The 23,624-nt window shown below is 38.9% G+C and overlaps 5 protein-coding genes across 8 annotated transcripts; 3 read left to right on the top strand and 2 right to left on the bottom strand.

Annotated features, from left to right (window-relative positions):
• On the bottom strand, positions 172-3,218 carry LOC18775676 (protein ABHD17B). Its single transcript, XM_007209976.2, has 5 exons — positions 2,604-3,218; positions 1,714-1,750; positions 1,390-1,626; positions 1,235-1,282; positions 172-967 (listed from the first exon to the last, which is right to left on the bottom strand). The coding sequence occupies exons 1-5, from the start codon at positions 2,903-2,905 to the stop codon at positions 455-457; spliced, it is 1,137 nt and encodes a 378-aa protein (XP_007210038.1). The 5' UTR covers positions 2,906-3,218; the 3' UTR covers positions 172-454.
• Positions 6,622-12,011, top strand: LOC18777110 (protein STICHEL-like 2). The gene is given in 11 exon segments (XM_020563439.1): positions 6,622-6,781; positions 6,932-7,040; positions 7,459-9,169; positions 9,276-9,495; positions 9,961-10,146; positions 10,294-10,482; positions 10,733-11,008; positions 11,011-11,037; positions 11,040-11,466; positions 11,546-11,603; positions 11,734-12,011. Coding segments are annotated over 9 exon segments (3,063 nt in total). The 5' UTR covers positions 6,622-6,781; positions 6,932-7,040; positions 7,459-7,564; the 3' UTR covers positions 11,809-12,011.
• Positions 12,546-17,594, top strand: LOC18776128 (probable Ufm1-specific protease). 2 transcript variants are annotated; one of them, XM_007210227.2, is made up of 13 exons: positions 12,546-12,836; positions 12,946-13,302; positions 13,857-14,125; positions 14,273-14,360; positions 14,472-14,647; positions 15,257-15,347; positions 15,676-15,798; positions 15,959-16,006; positions 16,096-16,172; positions 16,308-16,396; positions 16,737-16,848; positions 16,934-17,036; positions 17,152-17,594. In XM_007210227.2, the coding sequence occupies exons 1-13, from the start codon at positions 12,656-12,658 to the stop codon at positions 17,379-17,381; spliced, it is 1,944 nt and encodes a 647-aa protein (XP_007210289.1). In that variant the 5' UTR covers positions 12,546-12,655; the 3' UTR covers positions 17,382-17,594. The 2 variants fall into 2 exon arrangements, with proteins under 2 accessions (XP_007210289.1, XP_020418896.1); XM_020563307.1 differs by having other exon boundaries at positions 13,857-14,137.
• On the bottom strand, positions 17,531-19,186 carry LOC18776743 (CD2 antigen cytoplasmic tail-binding protein 2). The gene has a single exon (XM_020563309.1). It carries the CDS (start codon positions 18,881-18,883, stop codon positions 17,696-17,698), a length of 1,188 nt encoding a protein of 395 aa, XP_020418898.1. The 5' UTR covers positions 18,884-19,186; the 3' UTR covers positions 17,531-17,695.
• Positions 19,421-23,080, top strand: LOC18777696 (pentatricopeptide repeat-containing protein At5g50280, chloroplastic). Of its 3 annotated transcripts, none has more exons than XR_002271539.1 (3): positions 19,421-20,368; positions 20,806-22,365; positions 22,559-23,080. XR_002271539.1 is itself a non-coding variant. In XM_007209854.2 (2 exons), the coding sequence occupies exons 1-2, from the start codon at positions 19,515-19,517 to the stop codon at positions 22,109-22,111; spliced, it is 2,160 nt and encodes a 719-aa protein (XP_007209916.2). In that variant the 5' UTR covers positions 19,421-19,514; the 3' UTR covers positions 22,112-22,481. The 3 variants fall into 3 exon arrangements, 1 of the variants encoding a protein (XP_007209916.2); XR_002271538.1 differs by having other exon boundaries at positions 22,504-23,080; XM_007209854.2 differs by lacking the exon at positions 22,559-23,080 and having other exon boundaries at positions 20,806-22,481.

Here is a 23,624-nt window from a genome sequence, read left to right as displayed (position 1 = left end):
CTTCACATAAATTCATAGTAGAAACAGAAAAAGGGAAAAAGGAAAAGCACAATTGCCATAAGGCTATAACAAAATGCGACAAGTTTGATTTTGATTATTACCCCTTTGAATGAACAAAAAACAAAATTGCCAAGACTATCAAAGGTCATTGCCATGTATCATTTTCTACAGTTCCCCTTGTGAACCATGAGCTTCATTTCCTTTCAATTATGAGAAACAAAGAGGTTAGAGTTCTTTCATTAACAATCAAGGGGCAATGACACCCAAAAGAACACATTAAAACTCTACAAGCCATGACAAAGTTACATAAAATAACAAAGATACACATCCTGAAACCACAAACTTTGGCTGAAACCACAAACTCTACAACCTTAAGTTAGATCCCAAATAATTTCCCCACCCCACTTGTTCTATGTTTCTTTATCCCAACCCAATACAAAGTTTCACCGGAGATTTACCCAGCTCGAATTCTGTCCAGCCAGTCAACGCTCTTCCGCGCTTTTTCTAGCTGATGGTCAATGCTTCTCCTAGATTTCTCGTGATGGTATTCCACGCTTCTTCGTGACCTCTCTATCTGGTCAGCAGAGATCCTAAACTTATCTACCTTGTCAACGTTATTAAACTTGTATTCACTAAATTTCAGCTTTTCGGGTCTATCAGTGCTCTTCCTTGATTTCTCTCTCCGATCAGTACTCTTCCTTGGAGCCTCAAAAAAATCAACACTCCTCCTAGGAAGTTCGATGCGGTCCGTGCTTTTCCTATGGTCTGTGCTTTTTCTAGAACTAATCCTTCGCGAAGCTGATTTTTCAACAGTTGATATGAACTTATTGAGATGTCTAAGATATTCTGGATACAGTTCCAAATTACAGTGACTTCCGCCTTTTAGCCATAGAGGTTCATATTTCTCTTGACACAGTACCCAAAGTTGCTTGCCGTGTGAGCAGTCGACAACTTCATCAGCTGTTCCCTGGAGAAGAATAACAAACACAAAATGTCAAAAAAAAGAAATTCAAAATTTGTGGTGAAATCCAAGATTAAACAACATCAACTTTTTTCTAATTGATTTCAGATGGATCCTTCAGCATGAGATTGCAAATATAAATGCATGATAATTCTGCTTTAATCATCTACGAAAAATGAAATTAATGAGATGTCAAACATATGGAAAATAGTAACATTCCAGCAATCACTTCATTTCACAGCAGAGGCAAAATAATAATTGTAGAGTACTTACATGTATTACCAGCACAGGACATTTCACCAGAGGGATTTTATCAATGTTCTGCACATAAATGAAAATCAGGTTCAGACATGTACATATGCATCACCATTCTCAATATAAAGTAATTCAATAAAAGTCTTCACCAAAATTGATATCAAGAATCTAACCTTATAGATATCAAACCAGTACGTGCGTTTCACAGGATACATGACTCTTAAACCTGATAATATAGGGCTATGCAAAACAATTGCTCTCAGTCGAGGCAAACGGGCAGCAAGATCAACAGTAGGACCGCTTCCAACAGACTGACCATAGAGGATTATGTCTTCCTGCTTAGCCCCATACCTCTCTTCAAGACACTTATATGCAGCTTCAATATCTGCATAAGTATTATGTTCACTTGGCTGCAGAAAGGTTTACAAATGAGCATCAGATAAACCTGTGTAGTAGAATTTGAATCACGACAAATACATGATTCATACGGCACTTACCTTGCCTGATGACTGTCCATAGCCAGAGTAATCATACCTGCCCACGTTCAAATAATATGGTTCAGAATGTTTTCCGTGTTTTCCAAATAATGTGGTAAAATCAAATTAGTTCAATTAAACAATTGCACTTGAAACCTAGGTTTGCATACAATCAGGATCCCGGCTGATATAACAAAATGTGCATGGGTAAAGGAGATTCGCCTTCATGGCTAGCCTCTGAGCTATTGAAGTGAATGCCAGTTGAACTTTCACGTTTTCTTCAGGTACTTGTGTTTCCATTTTAAGTCAAATAACCAAAATTTGATTCGATGGGAGGAAATAGTGAAATTTAGTTCAATATGATATACCACAGAATAAGCAGTCTAACTAACTTCTTAATGGGCACTGGGCAGTTCATAAACAAATTTTTTGCTTCTATAACCTTGACAATTAAAAATTAACTGTCCCAGCTTCCAACCGTGTACATTTAGGTTCACCTACTTCTGATATTCATTTATAAAACCTCTTCCAGTTAAACTGTAGATCCCAAACCGCTTTGTTATTCCAACTTCATTGCTAATTGATTGAATGAGCCAAAACACTACTTGAGCTAAACAGAACTCTTAAGATACTTGTATATCTAAATCAGAATTCTTAAGATATTCATATTTCTAAATCAAATCATGAATAACAATCCACAAATATCTTATGGCACACCCCCAATTCCAATCAATACAAAAATGCAAACTTTCCAAAATTTCTCAACTGGTATTTCTAATTCACCACAATTTCATCAACGCACCCTCTTCAGAATGAGAAAACCAATCACAGACACAAGGACACAAAACCAAAACAGCAGATAAAAAAACAAAAGCTTTAAAATTGGAGTAAAGGGTAGAGCGAAATTATACCCCATGAGATTGACGCGGAGGTGAATGCTCAATTCGATGAAAAGCTCGTACATTTGACCGATATCAGTGGCGTTGCCATGAGAGTACAGCAGGGTAGAGGTGGCCATTGGGTGGCGTATATAAACGGCCACGATCTCATTGCCGCGGCGAGTGGGAAACTTCAAAACGTCGACGTTTTCACGATGAGGAAGAGGGTCCATGAGCAAGAGACCAGTGGCTTCGTCTTTAACTACCTTGTAGGATGGTGGGTTGGGTGGGAAAAAGGCAAACTTTGCAGCCATGGATGAAGTAACCCCACCCATTCTCTCTCTCCTCTCTCTCTCTCTCTCTCTCTGCGACTAGTCCTGTGGGATTTGAAGATCAGAAGCAGCAAATTGACATTCCTATTTTCTTCTACTGTTTGCTGAGTGAAGACAGAGGGTTTGAAGTGAAAAAGTGAGCAATTTTCTCGCGCTGGGCAGAGACAGAAGGAAACAGAGCCTCTTATTTACTCTGAAATTTCCAATCCATTGGTTTTCTTTTTCTGGCTTTTTTCTAAATTGCCAAAATATATTTATTAGATTTTAGTGGCGATGATATCCTGAGCAGTCGATCTCATGTGGTTGGGTTTGTACTTTGTCGTAGACCAAGGGTCATGCTCACAGCTCACGTGTCGTATTATTGTCCTGTTGTTTTCATATTTTCTTTGGTTACAAGTATTGTCCTGTTATTTTCTTGAAATTGCCGTATTCCTTTTCTCTATTCGGTTTGCAAATCAAAGGCTTTTGATTATGGTTTATGTGTGCTTTCGTTGAAAGTTAGTTCGCACCCTAAACTTTCGGCAACATTAATGCAATATATTATACAAACATGAGTTAGGTCAATTGATCAGGATAGTGAGCTCGTCCTTTTACGCTCAAGTTCGAATCACGAACAATGAATTTGCCCTTCTACACTTTAAATTAGATCCATGGGTGGGGATACTTCTGCCCCAATGCCATTACAGAAATCTCCATGTTTTCTTGAGCAAAATTTATGGGAGAAGAAAAAGATATGGGAATCCACGAAAATGGAAGAATATATATGGAGGAGTAAATCAAGGGCATATCAAGCAGGAAAGAAAACAATATTAGCAAGAGGCCATAAATGAGTATCAAGGAGATTAATGATAAAATATTTGCAGAGTTGGTCCTTCTAAATCGGCTAATTAGCTATTTAGTTCAGCTTAGCTTAACTTAACACGCGGTTTACAGGTTGTCTCATTTTGTTGTTACTCTCTCGTGAGTCTCCATGATTTTCCAACGGCCACCACTGCTTTCGCCATTTTCAAAGACAACTCTGTCATGCACTCTTCATGCATGCAGGAAATTAAATAATAAATAAAATGGTTAAATATGAACCAGACAATTTTGTCCAACCAACAACAACCAAATGGTATCAGATCTCCAATTCTTAATTAATTCAAAATAAGTATAATAATTCTCTTTGCAAACTTAACTGAAAACAGATGTTAAAACAGAGAGAAATCGTAAAGAAACGCACAAATACTATACCACTTAATTCAAATAATACTTTGTGATTAAGTAGATCAAGGACTAGTTATTTGAATTGTACATAATCGATATTTGAGTAAGGAGAAATCGAACAGAATATTCGAAGTATATGAGCTACAAGCTCTTTGCTTTATTTGAACAAAATTAGATCAAAGATTCTGATGATATGAACGAAAAATGACTTAATTGAAAAGGGTATGATATACGATATCACTAAATATTAATGTACGTGTGAGATCATTACTGTATTTTATATTTTTATTTTTCTTGTCAAAAACATCCAACAGCAAAAAAGTATCCATGTACTGACAAATGCATATTTAACTAGAATATTTGTATAGGTCTAGAAAATCGAAAGCTGCAGAGAAATTTGAATCCCGGAGAATTCGTGTGGAATGTGAAAACCTAAACTTGGAGCAGCTCACCGCAATTTCAATGGTCCCTCTCTCTCTCTCTCTCTCTCTCATAAACACTCTGAGAATCTGAAATTGTGAAGAGGATGTTGGCAACGTTCAGGACAATTCCCTTGATCGAATGAGACTGCTCACATGTCTCCCCTTTTGAATTCATCGATATTTGGTGCTCTCACAAAAATATACAACCACTTTCTTATTTATTTTTTGTTTATTTTTCTCATATGCTCAATTATGATCTGGCCCAGCCCAAATTTTACCTCAACATTTAGGCCTGCCTGGCCCAACCCAAAAGAGGGCCAGAATCTAAGAGACCTGTACAAGACTGATTGGCTCATATTGACTGTACCAGCCCTTTATATTTCTACAGCTCTACTGGGTTGGGTTGAGTTGGTTCGGGTCGAGTTGGGTTGAGTTAAGTTAGGTCGGCAGCATGTGAGCTGGTCTTCTGTCTCAATTGAAGCCAGTAATGTCAGAAATGCAAACTTTAACTGCATACACCTATTGGCTCAAAATAAACACGACATATTCAGAATACAGGTTGCAGCAATGAAGGCTGTCTTGCCCAGTTATATGCAAAGAGTTAATTATGGTGTGTCACTTTTTTCATAAAGCCATCATGTCACATGCCAATACTTTTTTGCACACCAAATTCAAAAGCTGCAAGGCATGGAGAGAGATATATATATATATAGATACATCTCCATACTTCTCATGAAGCTAGCTACAAAGTGACTGTTCCTTTCTGCATGCAGGTACACATTAGAGGGTGGGGGGTTTGCTACTCTAGAGAGTGGAGCAAGATCTAGTGATTGTCATTAGTGGGCAGCTTCAAACAACAACAACAAGATCATATGAAACTATTGCATATTATGCAGAAAATGCAAATTTTGGACATAACTCAAGGAACAACAAGAAGTCAGTGAGTTAGTATTGGATACGATCGTTTTTCGAGTTATAATTGTGTTTGTGTAAAAAACATGCCGTCTCATTTAACATAATTATTGACAATTTACGTACCATGTTAACTTGCCTAACTTAAATATAACATGTTTAACAATCACATCGCGTCATGTCATGTTTAAAATTAGGATGTAATTATATAAGTGCTCAACTAAACACCAAGATTCTCAAACTCATCTTGCATAATATTACTTAAAAAGTCAGAATCAAGCCAAAATACGAGTCAAATTCAAACTATAACAAGCTAGTTTACGCTCTAACTAAAAATGATGAGTTAAAAAACAAACAAATAGGTATGCCTTGCCTAAAAATAACATGGATGAGATGAATGGTGGAGGAGGCAATGCTTTTAGTAACAAGACTAGAATTCAAATTCCCAGAATCCAAAATAGCATTTTGATCTTTTACCTAGGTGATAATATTTTGATATTAATCTCACATTGGAAACATTATCCATTTGATTATTTTTGCACCTAGTTCCAAAACTTGGTGTACAAAACTAGTATTTTACCACTGTTTTCTAACGTGGTTGATGTGTGAAGTTAATGTTATTGTTTATTAAATTCCGCAGGGGCCACGCTATAAATTTATAAGTAATTCACTTCTGCCACAAAGTCCTTGTTGCATTATATAAATCTCATTCGAATTTGAATTTTCTTGGCATTTTCCTCCGGTTTCCCGGTAAACAAACAGACCAAGGCAATATCACCGAAAAAATACAAAGCCCAGCACAGCACCTGTGTACAATTTTTCTGACACGTGTCATTCATGCCCGGTGGCCAAGTCATCCAACTGAATTATCCGTCAGGTACAGAGACATACAGTACATCGTTTTCCCGGGGTAAACTATAAACTGAAAGACCGCCGAGTGCTGAAATGACCATAAAACCCCTGAAGAGCTCACTCTCCGAGACTGACAAGCAGACCTACGCTCCTATTTTCTCTGCACAAACTCTGCAACAAAGCATCAGAAAATTTCTGACTCAGAATTTAGCTGTGTCCTCTCCTCTCTGTCCACGTCGGCTCCTCGCTCACAAGCAATGGCATGCCTAGACCTAACCGCCCCTCACATTTATTACATTTACTACTCTGCCACTTCCGCGCCTCTATCTTCTTCCCCTACCTATGCTTGTCCACGACAACGGAGCTCAACCACCAAGACCTCTGTTTTAGGGTTAGGGTTTTATTTAATCTGCTCCGCTTTCTACGCTACCCCTTTGAAAAATATCGTCAAGTTCCAAGAGGTTTTTGATTATTTCTATTTCGAAAGGTTTGGGCTTTTTTTCTCATCTTTGTCGTTTCGCATTGTTTTTTTTTCTGCGTTTGAATATTTTTATTGTTTATTTTGGAACTGTAGATTCTTTCTTTGACTCTCTCTCTCTCTCTCTCTCTCTCTCTCTCTCTCTCTCTCTCTGTGTAGACTGTGTGGTGTTGAGCTGGATGATGGTGGTTTTTAGTTGACTAATGGGAATGGGCTTGCAGCTTTTGGTGGAATGTATTAATCAGCAATGCTTGTTTACTGCATGTGGGTGAGTTTTGATGCTTTTTCTTGGGAATGGCTTTGTGGGTTTTTCGTTTTGTTATCCAGAGGTAGGATGAAAGAGCTTTTTATGAATTCCATGGTGTTATTCTGTAACGGTGTTATGTACTTCTGTGAATGCTCAAGTTTTGATTTTTGTTTTCTCTAAAATGGCAATTTTGAATGCCTTTGATGAGAAATCAGTGTATTCGTTGTTTCTTGCTCCCCTCCCCCCTTCTTTTGCTCACTGATTGGTCTTTCAGACAGTGAATGACAGAACTTAACATTAGTTTTGAATTTTTGAAAAAAATTGTTTCGTCTACCATTTTGTGGTTTTGGTTTCTCTGTGGAAAGTTAAATCCACTACAGTTCTTTACCTGTTTTTGATTAAGAGGTTTTCTCTGGTGTTACTGCCTTGCCTCTTTCAGGTTGGGAATGCGCAGGTCCTTTTGAGTCCTGAAATTTGAAATTTCATGGTAAATTTTGGTGTTTCTTTGAGTTCTTGTGTTTGATTGTTATTTTCTGTCCGAGAAAATGATGGATGGGCGGCGGCATTCTGTTGATCTTCCTATTTCTAAAACTCTTGTGGCACTGAGGAGGGTGAGGTCTCTAAGGGATCCATCAACTAATTCTATGAGCAAATTCTCTGCTCCACTTGAGAATGTAAATTGGGAAACAAATTCAAGTAATGACATTTCAATGCGATTCACGAATACTTTCCAAGAAGGTGGCTCTGACCAACATCGTTCTTTGAGACCAAAGAATTTGGGTTTCTACAGACACAGAGGAGATTTCTTAGATGATTTTGAGCTAGATTGTGATTTGGAAAAATCTAGGTTGATCTTGCATGAGAATTCAGAGTGGGTTGGAAGCACAGGGAGTCGTCCTATTAGGAGCAAACAGGCTGAAGAATTTGATTTTTCAGAATCAGATAAGGAAGAGGTTTGTGGAAATAAATCACTCAGTGATAGATACTGCAGTAGTCAAATGGATACAGGATTGGTCTTGACACGTGTCAATACTTTGGAGGATGTGGATTATGAAGCAGATGTCAGATCATCATATTTAGAAAGAACAGATCAGATTACATCAAAGCGAAAATCACAGTGCAACAATCGTGTAAATTCATGTGGGGAAGTTGGTGAGGTTACAAGTGAAGTAGGCAGTCCATGCCCCTCAGCTAGTGATGCTATATCAAGCCATAGTGCATCTTTATTTGCAAATGAAGCGGTTGATGCTGTAGATTGCAATCGTCCTAGTTGTGAGGTCAGCTGCTGCTGGTCAAGAACCCCTAGATTCAGAGAAGCTAACCGTTCTTTGGATGTAGATGAATATCCTTTGTTATACAAGAATGTAGATGAGAGTGTACTTTATGAGCAGAGGAGCTTGAAACACATTGGTAATAAAACTAACCCACTATCAGAAAATCCTAGGAGTCTGAGTCAGAAATTCAGGCCAAATTTTTTTAATGAATTGGTGGGACAAAATTTAGTAGCGAGGTCTCTTTTGGGTGCTATCTCTAGAGGAAGAATAACCTCAGTCTATATGTTCCATGGCCCGCGTGGTACAGGAAAGACATCTGCCTCAAGGATTTTTGCTGCGGCACTAAATTGCCTTTCACATGAGGAGCATAGGCCATGTGGTCTCTGCTGTGAATGTGTTTCCTTCTTTTCTGGAAGGAGTAGAGACATTAAGGAAGTAGATTCTGTGAGAATCAATCGAAGAGACAGGGTTAGATCCCTTATTAAGAATGCAGCTATACCTCCAGTTTCGTCACGTTTTAAGGTTTTCATTATTGATGAGTGCCACTTGATGCGTGGGGAAACATGGGCGACTGTTTTGAATAGCATAGATAACCTTTCTCAACATGTTGTCTTCGTGATGATCACTCCTGACATCGATAAGCTTCCACGAAGTGCAGTGTCACGGTCTCAAAGATATCACTTTCCAAAGCTTAAAGATGCTGATGTTGCAAAAAAATTAGGGAAAATCTGTGTTGAAGAGGGTCTTGAATTTGATCAAGGTGCTTTAGGCTTCATTGCTTCCAATTCAAATGGTTCTCTTAGGGATGCAGAGATGATGCTTGATCAGCTAAGTTTGCTTGGTAAAAAAATCACAATGGCCCAGGCATACGAATTTGTGAGTCCTTGGAAGTTTTTATTTATTCATACTAATTACTTTTATATATAGCGCAGTCTATATATCCAGTATTTACAAAAAAAAAATCCCTTATATTGTTATGCAGATTGGAGTTGTCTCCGATGATGAATTACTTGGTTTGCTTGATCTGGCATTATCATCTGACACATCTAGTACAGTAATAAGGGCCAGGGAGTTGATGAGATCCCGGGTTGATCCCATGCAACTCATATCGCAGCTGGCAAATCTTGTTATGGATATTCTAGCTGGTAAATGTCAGGATGGTGCTTCTGAAGTCCAGAAAAGGTTCTCTAGCAGGCATACATGTAAGTAGTTAAATATGGTCGCATGCTTCCTGAAGATCACTTCAGAATTTTGTACAGGAAATGAAAGTTCTTTAAGCATGCTGTCTTAGACCCTAAATTTTGTTTGATTTTGGTCATAACTTACTACTGTAAACGAAATTAATTATTAATGATTTTTCAAGTACTCCACTAATGGTTTTTATACATTATAAACTGTACTTAGTTATTACCACTCTGTCTTCTCTGCTTCAAATCATATTCTTGTTTCAAGAGGTCATCTTATATAAGTTGCTCATGCATTGCCCTTATAAGTTAATATTATAATATGCTTATTGTTCCTTCAATGTACCTTGAAGAATTTGGTTTTAAAATATGTTGGCTGGTTGTCGTGGTTCCTGCATTATGTTTACTGCAGTTAATTACTGTGTCATCTTATAGTTATACACTTATACTATGGTGGTATTCTTTCTATTTCCTCTGTCACAGCTGAGGTGGACTTGCAGAAACTGAGTCATGCTTTGAAAATATTCTCTGAAACTGAGAAGCAATTAAGGGTGTCCAAAAATCAAATGACATGGCTTACTGCAGCTCTGCTGCAGCTAAGCTCTGTGGAGTCTTCTTCCTTGGATGGTAATGATACAAAGTTGTGTTTGAGAAGTACGCAAGACAGAGGTGAGAATAATTACATTAGCTGATTCCGATTGTGATGAATAGCTTCTATTTTAATTCTGTTCATGGAAATGCCTTTTATTTTCCGTAAGTTCAAGTGGTTAGTTTGGTAAAAGTTTGATATCAAGTTTTGTGGTACATCATCCACAGGGGAGAGCTTCAAGACCCTTGTCACTTGTTCATGCAATGTCGATATACCGGACAAGTTGGGAATGCAGAAGGATAGTGATGGAAAGTTGGAATCCATATGGAAGAGAGCTACAGATTCATGCCAATCCAATTCACTCAAGAATTTTCTGAAGAAACAAGGAAAATTATCTTCCTTGCTTGTTAGCCAAGGTACATACATCTAGAATTTCATCACTAATTCTATGGTGAAATCACATTTGAACATATATGAAAGCCAGGGGAGACATTTCAAGAAGATATGTATCAGCAACTTTATATTCTTAGCTTGCGCTTGTTAGATCACATTTCCATACATGCGAACTGTTTTAGCTGACTTAGGTTTATAATCATAAACATCGGCTCTTATAAGAAATGGGTTTTCTTATGCTCATGGCACTAACAGAGTAATGCTCAATTTTAGGTTTAGCAATTGCTGAATTGGAATTCTGCCATCCTGATTATGTATCTAAGGCTGAGAAGTCATGGAAGATCATTGCCAGTTCACTTCAATCTATATTTGGTTGTAATGTGGAGGTCAGGATCAATCTTGTACCTTGTGCTTCTGATTCTAAGTATGCAAAAGTGAAGAAGCCATCTTTTAGGTTGTTCAGCTGTTCCCGCAGAATACAGCAGAAGTCACAATCATCTACTGGACGTGGAAGTGATTCAGACTATTCTGAGTACACATCTGAAAAGCCTATATAAGTAACAGACCTATTTTACATTGTCCTCTGATTGTGCCTATCAAATGCCACATAACTGCCGTGACAGAATGGTGGTTGTAAGTACCTTGAGAAATAGTGAAGGAAATATACTCAGCACAAGGACTGCCTCATCCCGTAGATCATTTGAAGATGATACATCAAAGGCACCCGGGTTAATGGTTGATTCTTCGAAGGAAGAGGATAGCAACCATGAAAGCCAGGTTTTATCGTCTGAAGAACCTGAACATCAACCAAACTGTTTCCCTAGGACTATGAGGCTTCAGAAGAAGTTGCATTCATCAGATGCTTCCCAGATGACATTTTGCACCAAACTACAGAACAGGTTTGCGCCAAGCAGGACATCTTTTGAAACATGTCTTGTGGGAAATGATTCATATGTCTTCTGCAGTGGCTCTTGTAGCAACATTGACAGCTATAAAGATGAGGATGCGTAAGTTTTGCTGTGGTCTTCTTTCTGTTTGTTGGTGCCCTAAATTTTTGTTTTAAGATTCTTGTTGTCTTAATTGCAGATTGAAGGAAAACTCAGGTTTGCTTTGTTGGAGAACCCCTACCCTTCCCTTGGGAAAGGTATAGCAACAATGATAGTAAGAAATAAAAAGAGAAAATTGATTTTTTGTTGAAGTTTTGGACCATTTCTTGAAAAGATTATATTAACACTTACAAATATCTGACTAAATCAAGTGTGTTAATGCTGCAGGCTTGGCAGCTGAGGCATCAACGACAAAATTCACACCCTGGTTGTTGGGTCCTTCCCTGTGCGACTGCTAAGTAGTTCTACAAAGGAGTACCTGAGAGATAGCTGTAATTTATGATGGCCGCAGAGGAGCTTCAAAGAAATTCATGCCTTGGACATTTCTCTTTTGTAGGTCTTATATTGCAATTGCATGAGGTTGTCATTGATGTTATAGATATTTTCGGGAACCAGATTCATGGTTATATATAGTATATAGCAAGAACTGTTTTTTCTTCCATCTAGTATTGCGCCTCTCATTTGGTTTTCTACAACATGCTTATGAAACAATCGACAAACCAATTTTGGGTTTTAAAAAATTGGGAATTGTTATTGTTTCACTCCCAAAATATCATCGGAAAAGACGAGTCGGGAGAACTGTATGATGATTTTCTTGGAGTGTCAATGACTCCTAAAAGATTAACCTAAAAAAAAAAAAAAAAGAGTAATGTACGGAAATGATATGCATAAATGAAATGCACACCTACCCCTCACGAAGGCATGGTGATACTTTTCTTCCTAGTGTCGGATGAGACCTCAAGTTTGAATCCTCATCTCATAAAGAAAGCTGCAAACAATCCCTTGTGTGATCAAGATCAGGAGTATGCTAAATTCTTAATTTTTTTAATGACTAAAAAAACTGAAGGGGTTCCAAGGATGAGAAAATAACCATCAATTGGGCCCAACGGCCCAAAGTACAACGATTAACCAATCACTGGGCTCAATGGCTTATAAGTACTCTCCACTGTGCTTTTTTATTTGTTTTAATTTTTCGGAGTCAGACCCTCTCCGTTTGTCAGTTATCAAATTTCGGCTTCCGCCGAAAAACGGTAGTGAAATCGAGAAGACGAGCAGCTCTGCATTTGGCAAAGCTCTCAGTCAGTAGGAAATGGAGAACGTGTACGAGAATACAAGCGTTCGAGTTCTCTGCTCTAAGCTTGTGCTCTACAAGAACGAACCCGGCCTCCAATGGCTGATCGGATCCCCATTCTTCCCGCCACTTACCGTCGTCTCCACCCTCAGATGCATCCACACCGATGCCTCCTCTCCAGACTACCACAGAGAATCAGGTACCGAATTTCAGTTTGTTTCCCGAGAAAAAAATTACAGAAATTCAATAATTGCATTGTTTTCTCGAACATAATTTCAAACTCTGATTAGTTTCCGTTACCTGAGCAGAAGAGCTTCGAACGTTACTGTTCAAAGGATTTGAGGTGATCGGAGCATTGATCTTTGCAAATTCCGATGCTGAAAAGAACGCCGGCGAGGCTATTGCTGCGGCTCGAAGGTTGCGAAAGCTTTTCTGCGGTGAAAGAGAAAAAATGGATAGTCAACAAGTAATTGGAGCTGTTGTGGATTTGAACGGCGGCGACATAAAGTTTTTCGTGTCGAAATCCAAGAGTTCTAAGAGCTTTGAATGTGTTAACGTGTTGTATGAAGATGATCCTGAGAAGTATATTTGGGAGAGGGGTTGTCTGCTCCGATGTGAGCTTCCGCTTAAGTTGCCGATCTATTATCCAGTAAACAAGCCGTCTGGTAAGTTGTTTCGGTGGTGCATTTTTTTAGAACTGCGTAATTTGCATTCAGAAATTTGATTGAGCAGTTCATGCTTTGTAGTTTGTTATGTTTCTTCTGTGAATTGGTTGGCTTCTAGTTCTAGATGAGCTACTGATTGTTCAGAGCAGAAGTGGGAAGTTAAGTTCAGGAGCTTTTACTCAATAAAATTTGTGCATAGTATGTTTACTGAAGTAACCTTGATGTAAATCTAGAAATTTAGAATCACGGAGTTATTAGAATTACTACACTTATAAGTGTATACATTACTGAGGTTTTTGCTACAAAAATTTAAAGTATCTGGCATTAATAATTTTATTTGTTTAATTGACCTCTTTAAAGAATAAAGCTTTGTTGAGTGTCAGTTAACGAAACTAGAGCCAGATGGTTCATGTTCACCTTTCAGTTTTGCCCTTAGACCTTCTCATTCATTTCTAATTTCATACTTGCAATTTGACAAACTTTAGCCACTATTCACTCCATGTGGTTCATCGGAATTGATTTGAATGTTCATTTCTCGTGTATTGTTGTTTTAGATTTGGAAAAGATATTTCGGCGTGCAACTGAAGCAGTTGTTGCCAAGTTCAAAGATCCAAAGATTGCATACATGGTAGAAGCATTAAGAAAAACTTCTGCTGAAGTACCTCAACCTGTCATCCTTCGTGGTGTAGATTTGGATTTTGACACAGATCTCTCAAATGTCAAACTTTTGGATGAAAGAACTCAAAATTCTGATGCAGATTCTTTATCATGTTCGCACTTCTGTCTGGAAAGTAAAAAAGGCTCACCAGTATATTCTGCTGTGGTAAGAAAAAGTGTAAGAGATTACTTGGGGCGTTAGTTTGCTTATGTTGGATCTTGGAACGCAACTATTTGGGTAGTTTGTTTTTATCTTCTTTCAGCAATAACAATGGATATTGGAATTCAATTTTTGAATACCTTTCCTGCTTAGCATGCAGATAGAATCCAAGTGAGTGTTCTGCTGAATAGGTCAGTTAACTCTGAAAAGTCTACTGCACCTGTTGCAGAATATTTTCCAGGTATTGCTTTGAATTTTAATCACGTAATCATATTTATTTTTGAGTATGAAGCTTTGTATTGGAGATGATACCTGTACTCAGTTTAATGGAATCTAAATCATGTGGTTTCAGCTTTGGAAGAAGCCAGAGTTTTGGTGGTAGATTATAAGCTAGAAGTGCTCTGCTATGCAGTCAAGGGTCTCCCACTGAGGCATGCAGTTTCAAAGTTAATTATCCCAGGGTTGGTTGATCAGTTTAATTTAGTGGGAAATACAGTCCTGCCGAACCTGTTAGCGCAACATCCTCAGGTAAAGCAAACCATGTCTTGTATCATATGTTGAACCCTAAAATTCAGAAAAAACAAGATTATCTCTTCTACAAGTGAATCTTTTCTGTTTCACTATCTCTTTCCATGTGCATGCTGCCTGCTATTGGGATACATAAGGACATCTTCTGGTCAAAGGTCAATTGTTGGTTGGTGAACCCTTAACACTTCACAATTCAGGCTTTGGGTTTACCAAACCGTTTTTCTTTCCTTCCTTTTTTATAATCAAAAGAACGAGTCTCATTGGCATTAACCTCATTCCACTATACAATTTTCTCTTCTTATTTCAAATATAGACTACCTTTCACAGTATGCTTGTGCTCGCATTCATTCACCTAATTATGGACTAGCACATATGTGGGCATGCTAGAAAACCTTAAGCTCTATCTAGGAATTCCCAGAATATCTGGTGCTCATCCATAGAAATGTTATATAAAGAAGCTAGTATATCAATGATTATCAGAGCAACCAGACCTAACTTCCCTCTTTTGACATGGTTGTGGTAAGTCCGAATATTGTTCTCGTAGTATTTTCATTCCATTTTTTTTAATTTAAATTCTGAACGCAACTATTTGGTTTATTGCATTGCCAGCTACATACCTATCACTTTAGCCCTCCTGGTGTTCTGCATCCAATTACTGTTGTCTATGAACTCAATTATGGGGAAACAGAAATGAAGCAAGGTAGGCAGTGGTGATGTTGAACTTTTCTTCTTCCAGGGAACAATCTATTTAGTAAAGCAGTGCTAGTTTTAAAACACAAAGGGTAGAATAATTTCAAGTGGCTCCTAGCTGGAAGTTTAGAGGTTGTTCTTTTTTATCGTCAAGAGGTAGAATAAATCCTTTCATTTCTTGCATGATTAAAATGTAGCGTTCGGTTCAGTGCTTGTGAATGTGGAAAAGGGTGTATTATGTTTTTAGATGCAGGTTTTTAGAGAGGGAGCTTGTACGAGGTTCTTTTGGAATTTGATCGTAGGATTACTTTTCTTAATCTTGTCTTTGCTTTCTGCAGTTGAAGTGAGGAAATCTTTACATTTAAGACTGGGTTTACCTTTCGATCGGCCTCTTTTAAGAATTGCCAACGCTGTGGATTTCTTTGCGAGGGATGGCGTAAGGAGTGACCCGACACGGAAGGGTAACCATTTTCCTTTAAATAGGCAACTCCATTTGTCAGTTGCAAGGCATTTATTCCCCCCCATATCCCCTCTTCAGAAAGAAAAGTTGTATTTTTTCTTTTCTTTTCGTTTTTCTTTTGGAGTAGTCACTATTTTGATACATTCCTGTGGTAATATCAGGTTCTACTTTGCTCAAAGATGTACACCTTGGGATTCCTAGCAGTGGGGGTTGGTGGCTGGTCTTGTTTCTTTGTATATTCCCTTTCCCTGCTTCCGCTTAGTGGAATTTTATTTGGAACCATTGTATCTTTATGCAGTTTCAGGGGGCAGCGTGTCTATGGTGCAAGGCTCGTATGAATACTACCATTATCTACAAGAAGCATTTAATGATTCAGTAATTTTCACAATCTCCCATACCTAGTAGTTATAATATCCTGTTGAGAATACGTGTTCAACTTTGCTTAGGTTGAATTTTCGCAATTAATTCTATTAAATATGTCTATTAAGTGTTGTTCTGTTTCCTTGCTAGGGGTGGGGTTGTGCTTATCGTTCTCTACAAACTATAATTTCATGGTTCAGAATCCAACATTATACATCCGTAGAAGTTCCATCGCATAGGTATGAAATGTGCCCCAGTATAGGATTTGCTCAGCTATTTAATTCTTTTTAATGCCCTTCTTGTTAGTTAGTTGCTCATCCCACGTTTTAGAGATATTTGAAGTCGTCATGACCTACTGACCACTGTATTTAAAGTTGGGTTTTTATATGTATGTTAGTTGAAGTTATTCCAATGTTCTCATCTGTTACTCTGTCAATCTGAAAAGAAATTCGCACCATAAATAAAACCCTTGTTTCGTTTTGACCTTTCAACATCATTTAATGTCTTTCCTCTTTTCGTTCTATTTGGCGCTAATTATCAGTGTCATACGATTTGATCTGACAAGCCAAGTGATGTCAGGGAAATACAGCAGACACTTGTAGAGATTGGTGATAAAGATCCTTCTTTCATTGGTTCACGCGAATGGATTGGTGCCATTGAATTGAGCTTTGTTCTGGACAAGCTTTTGGGTGTAAGTATCATCAACGTGGTTTACTAGTAATTTCTCAAATAAGATGCTTTGGGGTTTTAACCTGATTGGTTTTTGTAATGAACAGGTTAGTTGCAAAGTCATAAATGTTAGATCTGGAGCTGAGCTTCCAGAGAAATGTCGAGAGCTGGCCTTGCACTTTGACAATCAAGGAACACCTATTATGATAGGTTAGCATATTTGACGCTTCTATTGGTTAAAAGATAGGATGGAAATTTTGCAGAAACAATTAAAGAACTATAAAAGAGAAGAAATCTTCTCTTATAACTTAATATGTGGATGTAGGTGGTGGTGTTCTTGCATATACCCTCTTGGGAATTGATTACAATGAAGCAAGTGGAGATTGTGCGTTTCTAATACTCGATCCTCACTATACCGGCAACGACGAGCACAAGAAAATTGTAAACGGCGGATGGTGTGGGTGGAAAAAGGCTGTTGATAGCAAGGGAAAGAGTTTCTTTTTGCATGATAAGTTCTATAATCTTCTGCTTCCACAGAGGCCTGACATGGTTTGATCTATACAAAAACCATCCAATCTATACAAGATGGAGAAGGCAGTTTTCTAGGAAGTTACGTGCTATGAAAGGTAGATTTAGATTAAATGAAGGGCATTATCTATGTAGGCATTTGTTCTCAACAATATTTATATACAAAAAATCCCATTCTGTAATTTGAATACAGTGAATTACAACTAGCTTATAAAATTTGAGAGTTCTTGATCTTTTCAATATTTGGCCTTTAGTTTCAGAAGTTTCTAACATCCTTTCTGTTTTGTTAAGGAAAAAAAAGGTAGACATCAATATGAATCTAAATTCTAAATCATCAATTTTCAATTTGCACCGGTCTCAGCATCAGCAGCAGCAGCAGCAGCAGCAGCAGCCTGGCCATGGTGAGTGATTTCATCATATGCTCCAGTCTCCTCATTGAACGAGTACCATAGCCCAGAAGCAGCAGAGCAATAGAGTCCAGTAGATGGATCATAATAATACCCCAAACTGCTGCTATAATAGTACCCAGAAGACTCATCCAACACATAATCATTCTCCAATTGCGAGGGACCAACCCCAACCCCATCCGAATTCGATGCTTGAGCAGTTGCATCTTCATCATCTTCACCAAACATATCATATTCATCTCCAGCAGATTCAGCACCATTATTCGTACCCAATGCCGCGCCTTGGCTTCTTGCCCTAGCTAAACTCTCATACCCTTGAGCCTCACGCTCAAAAATCTCCCTCTTCTCATGATTCACATTGTACTCCCCATACTTGTCCATCAGGGTCACAGCATCCTCTGTCAACTGATCGAAAACGCGCTTTGTCTCAGCGGGCATCTTCTCCCTCTTGTTCCTTGCAGAAGAAGAACCTCCCTTCAACCTCCTCAAAGCCTGCAAAACAGTCTCTCCATCCTCCAGCACATCAGCAATTCGCCGTTTAATCTTCCCGATATCATCACCATCAGACAAAGGTAAATCTTCACCATCACCATCACCATCACCATCTTCATCTTCTGTTTTCCGAGCATATAATTTTGTCTCACCAGCTTCAACACTGTCAAGCCAAGCATCCTTGACCTTGTTCTTCTCATTGGGGGCATATTCAACAAAATTCCCATCCGCATCAAAATAACCCTCTTCCCTCTCCTTGTCCAAGTTAAAAGGCTCTATTGGAATCCCATCCTCCATCAAGTTCTCAGAGTCCAATCCTTCGTATGAAACTTCCGCCTTGGACACATCTTCGCCAATCCCATCCTCCCCAAACCTGTCGTGATTTCTCTGGCTCCGTCGCTTCTCTCGCTCTTTGGCGGCAGAACGAGGGTCCGCCAACCCAATCCCAATCTCGTCGTCGTCCTCAGCTCTGCGTATGTTTACCGCTTCATCTCCCAGCCTCGCCTTCTTCCCCTTTGGAAACCTAACCCTCTTTTCCGCTGTGGGTTTGCCGGAATCGGAATCGGAATCGGACTCTTCGGAGATCACCTTGCGTTTCAGATTTGATCGTGATGGCTGATTCGATTCCATTGAAGAAATTTGATCGTAATTGTTGGCTGATGGGGTAGGGCTCCCTTTATATAAAGAATTTTTTCACCCGGTTTGGGCTACAAGACAAAAGCGATCTATCCTATTGTAAAGAGGAAACAGAATCCTAGTGTGAACTGGACACCCACCCAAATTTTTTCTCTTGCAGTTTATTTAAATACAAACGATATTAGAGAATTTGAACCTAAAAAAAAGGATATTGGAGGTGGTGGAAATCAAACTTAGAAGTTCATATGCATGGATGAATGCTCTAGGGAATATTTGGGAATGGCCGACGGGTTGGCAGGAAGGGAAAGAAAAGGAGTACGGGTTTGGGTGTTCAAGAGTGAAGAAGTGAAATTTTGGGTAAAAATGAGGCGCGGGTGTCCAAAGAATATCCTTGGGTGTTATATCATTCTCTAAAGTCCAATTACACGTTATGCAAAACTGGGATTTCTAACTTGTTAGCCCAAGTATCAGCAGCCCATCTTCTTCTGCCATAACCCAAACCAGAAAACGCACCGTTTAGGGCCTGTCCGTCTTCCCAGTCAATATTGTCGAACAGCACATTTCCCAGGAGGCAGTAGTGGTTTGCTTGCTAGTAGCAGCAGCAGCCTATCCAAAAAGCAAAACCATGGCTCTCATAAGCCAACACCTCACTCTTCCTCCACCATTTCCCTTCCTTCACAATCACTCTCCGAACTCTCCCTTCTCAAAGCCTTGCCTCTTTGTGTTCTCCAAAAACCTCAGACTTTTCTCTCTGCACGCAGCTTCCTCCTCCTCCACTCCCACTCCCACTTCTCACTCCTTAACCCCCATTTTCCTGCCCTTTCTCCAAGACGGCGAAGAAAAACCAGAAGACCTGCAAGAACTTGAAGAAGAAGAAGAAGAAGAAGAAGAAGAGGAGGACCCAGATGATCCAATTCTCAGATTCTTCAAGTCTCGCAGTTCAACCCAGGACTCTCAACGTGAAGGCAAGCTCTCTCTTCAAAAGAACCGTCGCTCTGCTTGGCGTTTAGCTGACGATACCCAACTCGTAGACGAATCAGAAACTGACTCTGGCATCGAAGGAGTGCTTGAACAACAAAAGGAACAAGCCAGAGCATTGAATTTTAATTCAAGGGCGTTGTCTGAGGAAATTGTCGAAGAAATTTTGCAAAAAGCAAGGACGTTGCCTCAAAACTTGACATTGGGAGAGGTATTGGGAGGTTTTGAAGGAAGGGTTGGTGAGAAAGAGTCTGTGAAAGTGTTGGAGTTGATGGGCAAGGAGGGCCTTTTAATGGGTTGCTTGTATTTCTATGAGTGGATGGGTTTGCAGGAAACTTCTATAGTTACTCCTAGGGCGTGTTCAGTTTTGTTTCCTATGTTGGGGAGAGCTGGAATGGGCGATAAGTTGATGATTTTGTTTAGGAATTTACCAGCTAAGAAGGAGTTCAGGGATGTTCATGTTTATAATGCTGCAATTTCTGGCTTAATGTGCTCTAAGAGGTATGATATGCTTGGTACCTTTTTTTAGTTTGCTCTGTAGTTGTTTGTGGTCAATTTGTAGTGATATTAGGAATTGTAGGCTTACCAGTAAGTTTGTTCATAGGAAGAGTATGACGATCAACAAAATGATTGACATTAAGTCATAAGTTAACTAACATATAATATTTTCATGCGGAAAAGTATGTTGTATAAATTACATAATGAGTTACTGGCAGTTTGGATCATCAGCTTCCTGTTATGTGCGTGTTTCTGTAGACCCAAGGCAAACTTGAATTATACTATCTTCTTAATATAGCTGGTTTAATTATTAGTTGAAAAAAAGAAAGAAAAAAAAAGGCAAAGCTATGGCTATTGGTGTGCAACTCGAATTGGCAATGATTTCAGATTATAACGCAACTTGCCAGAATTCATTGCTAATACCTGCCAACTTATTTCAGGTATGATGATGCTTGGGAGGTATATGAGGCAATGGAAGCAAATAATACCCTTCCGGATCATGTGACATGTTCAATTATGATTACTGTCATGAGAAAGGTTGGCCGTAGTGCAAAAGATTCATGGCAGTTCTTTGAGAGAATGAATAGGAAAGGCGTCAAATGGAGTCAAGAAGTTTTGGGTGCTCTTATAAAATCATTCTGTGATGAGGGGCTGAAAAGTGAAGCCCTTATCATTCAAGTAGAAATGGAGAAGAAAGGGGTCTCATCAAATGCCATTGTTTATAATACTTTAATGGATGCTTTTTGTAATTCCAACCAAGTTGAAGAAGCTGAAGGTCTCTTTGCTGAGATGAAATCAAGAGGTATCAAACCAACAGCAGCCACCTTCAATATTTTAATGAGTGCATACAGCAGAAAAATGCAGACTGAGATTGTTGAGAAGCTGCTGGTAGAAATGCAGGATATGGGATTGGAGCCAAATGTCAAATCCTATACATGTCTTATCAGTGCGTATGGGAGGCAGAAGAAGATGAGTGACATGGCTGCAGATGCATTTTTGAGGATGAAGAAAGCTGGTATAAGTCCAACTTCACATTCTTATACAGCTCTCATTCATGCATTTTCAGTCAGTGGCTGGCATGAGAAAGCTTACATTGCATTTGAGAACATGCAAAAAGAAGGCTTAAAGCCCTCCATAGAAACATATACTGCTTTACTGGATGCATTTAGGCGTGCTGGGGACGCACAGATGTTGATGAAAATATGGAAATTGATGATCAAAGAGAAGATTGAAGGGACTAAGGTGACATTTAACACTCTTCTTGATGGATTTGCTAAACAAGGTCACTATACTGAAGCAAGAGATGTGATTTCTGAATTTGGGAATATAGGTTTGCAGCCAACAGTGATGACATATAATATGCTGATGAATGCATATGCACGGGGAGGGCAACACTCAAAGTTGCCGCAGCTGTTGAAAGAGATGGCAGCTCTCAATTTAAAACCTGATTCTGTAACATACTCGACCATGATCTATGCCTATGTCCGTGTTCGTGATTTCAAAAGAGCATTTTTCTACCACAAGCAAATGGTAAAAAGTGGACAGATGCCAGATGCCAGGTCTTATGAGAAGCTTAGGGCAATTTTGGATGTAAAAGCTGCAAGAAAGAACAAGAAGGACAGGAGTGCTATACTCGGTATAATTAATAGCAAAATGGGGTTGTTGAAAATTAAGAAGAAGGGAAAGAAAGATGAGTTCTGGAAGAACAAGAAAAAGCGCTACGTGAGAACTGATAACTCACAGTGATAATCCTATTAATGGAGTTGTGGCACGAAGACCTATCTTCAGCTCATCATATTCTGGCATTCCCTTCAAACTTTCAGAAAGTTTATCAGATAGTTGTTTCGTCTCAGGGCACACTGTCTAAGTTGGGAACTTGGAGGAAAGCAAAACCACACCAAAGTTTTATGGTGAAACACTCTACAAGATTTGTATGGCCCTTCGCTAAACAAGAGGATTGGCTGCAGCTGATGTATGCCAGTTTCCATTAATGTGACTAGGTAAGTATATCTGTTCATATCTCAATATCAATATAAGGTGAAACATTCTTATGCCAGTCCCCTGTACAATAACAATTGATCTGTAATAAAAAGTTTTACATAAAGCATTCACGGTTTTTCTCTTCTATTTATTTGCAGTCTAATCTTATTCGGCGTGGATAAAATATGAGCCTCTTGCTTTTGTATGTTTTAGAATTTTGGAGGAAATTTCATTTCAACCCAGCTTTTCTGCTGTGGCTAGGAGGAGTAAGCTGACTGACAACCATTGCAGATTAGTAGGTTTACAGATTCTTGTTCATCCTGGTGCACAAGTCCCGGCAGATTTCTCTTCCCAGGTCCACTTCTTTTCTAGGATTGGCCGTGGCCTCTTCAGTCTTCAAGATGACAATAGCAACTCCATATACAGTCGTAATTATTCCAAAATCCAGTTGCAACATCTTTTTCATATGCTTTGATGCGAAGAATCATCATGATATCTGGCTTTCTTTGAAAATCTAAGAATGAAAGGAACCACATGAGAATCAGGAAGCCAAAATCTCTTGAGAATTCAACCTTGTCTGATTGGTGAACTAGAACTCCATTCACATCAAGTTGATGAAGGCTCAACTTGACGGTTTTTCTATGTAGTTCTGGTTTACACTTCTACTTACTTTAGGCTTGTTAAACTTGTTCTCAAACTTTCGGTTCAATGAAAGTTCAAATTTCCATTTCTTTACGTCATTTTGCAAAAATTCTTGGGTAGGGCGGTCACACTGCAGTGAAAGTAATATCTTACTTGTTGACTTGTTAATCTATTGTTCAAGTACTTTTTGACTTGCTCGCCGACCAAAAAAATTACTTGTTGAGTTTCCCAAATTTACTTGAGATAACGGTCATGGTAATTCTTATGTCATCAGTCAATAATGTCAGCATTAAAAACTTTACCATCCCAAATTTTCAGCCCTAAATTGACTCCTAATTACGAATTCATGTCAAGTATTTACTACACGAAACATAATTAAATGAATGCTATCTGTGTCCTCTTTTAATAAATTCTTGGGAACAAAGATAACCTAAGTAGGACAAAACGACAAAAATAAGGGTAGTTGGGTAAATTCGATACGACTGCCCAACGAAAACCCTAACCCGGTTAGAGCGGAGACGGGTGGAAGCACAAGACAGGGGCACACAGTGGCGCTGCCTTAAGCGCGAAGGCCACGTGGACGGTCCTATCTCTAATACACCAAAACCCCCTAATGATGACGTGTAAAATCGTAACC

The sequence above is a fragment of the Prunus persica genome, chromosome G5 (genome assembly GCF_000346465.2).
Source record: "Prunus persica cultivar Lovell chromosome G5, Prunus_persica_NCBIv2, whole genome shotgun sequence".
NCBI classification, from domain to species: domain Eukaryota; kingdom Viridiplantae; phylum Streptophyta; class Magnoliopsida; order Rosales; family Rosaceae; genus Prunus; species Prunus persica.
This window is presented reverse-complemented; position numbering and strand designations above follow the sequence as displayed.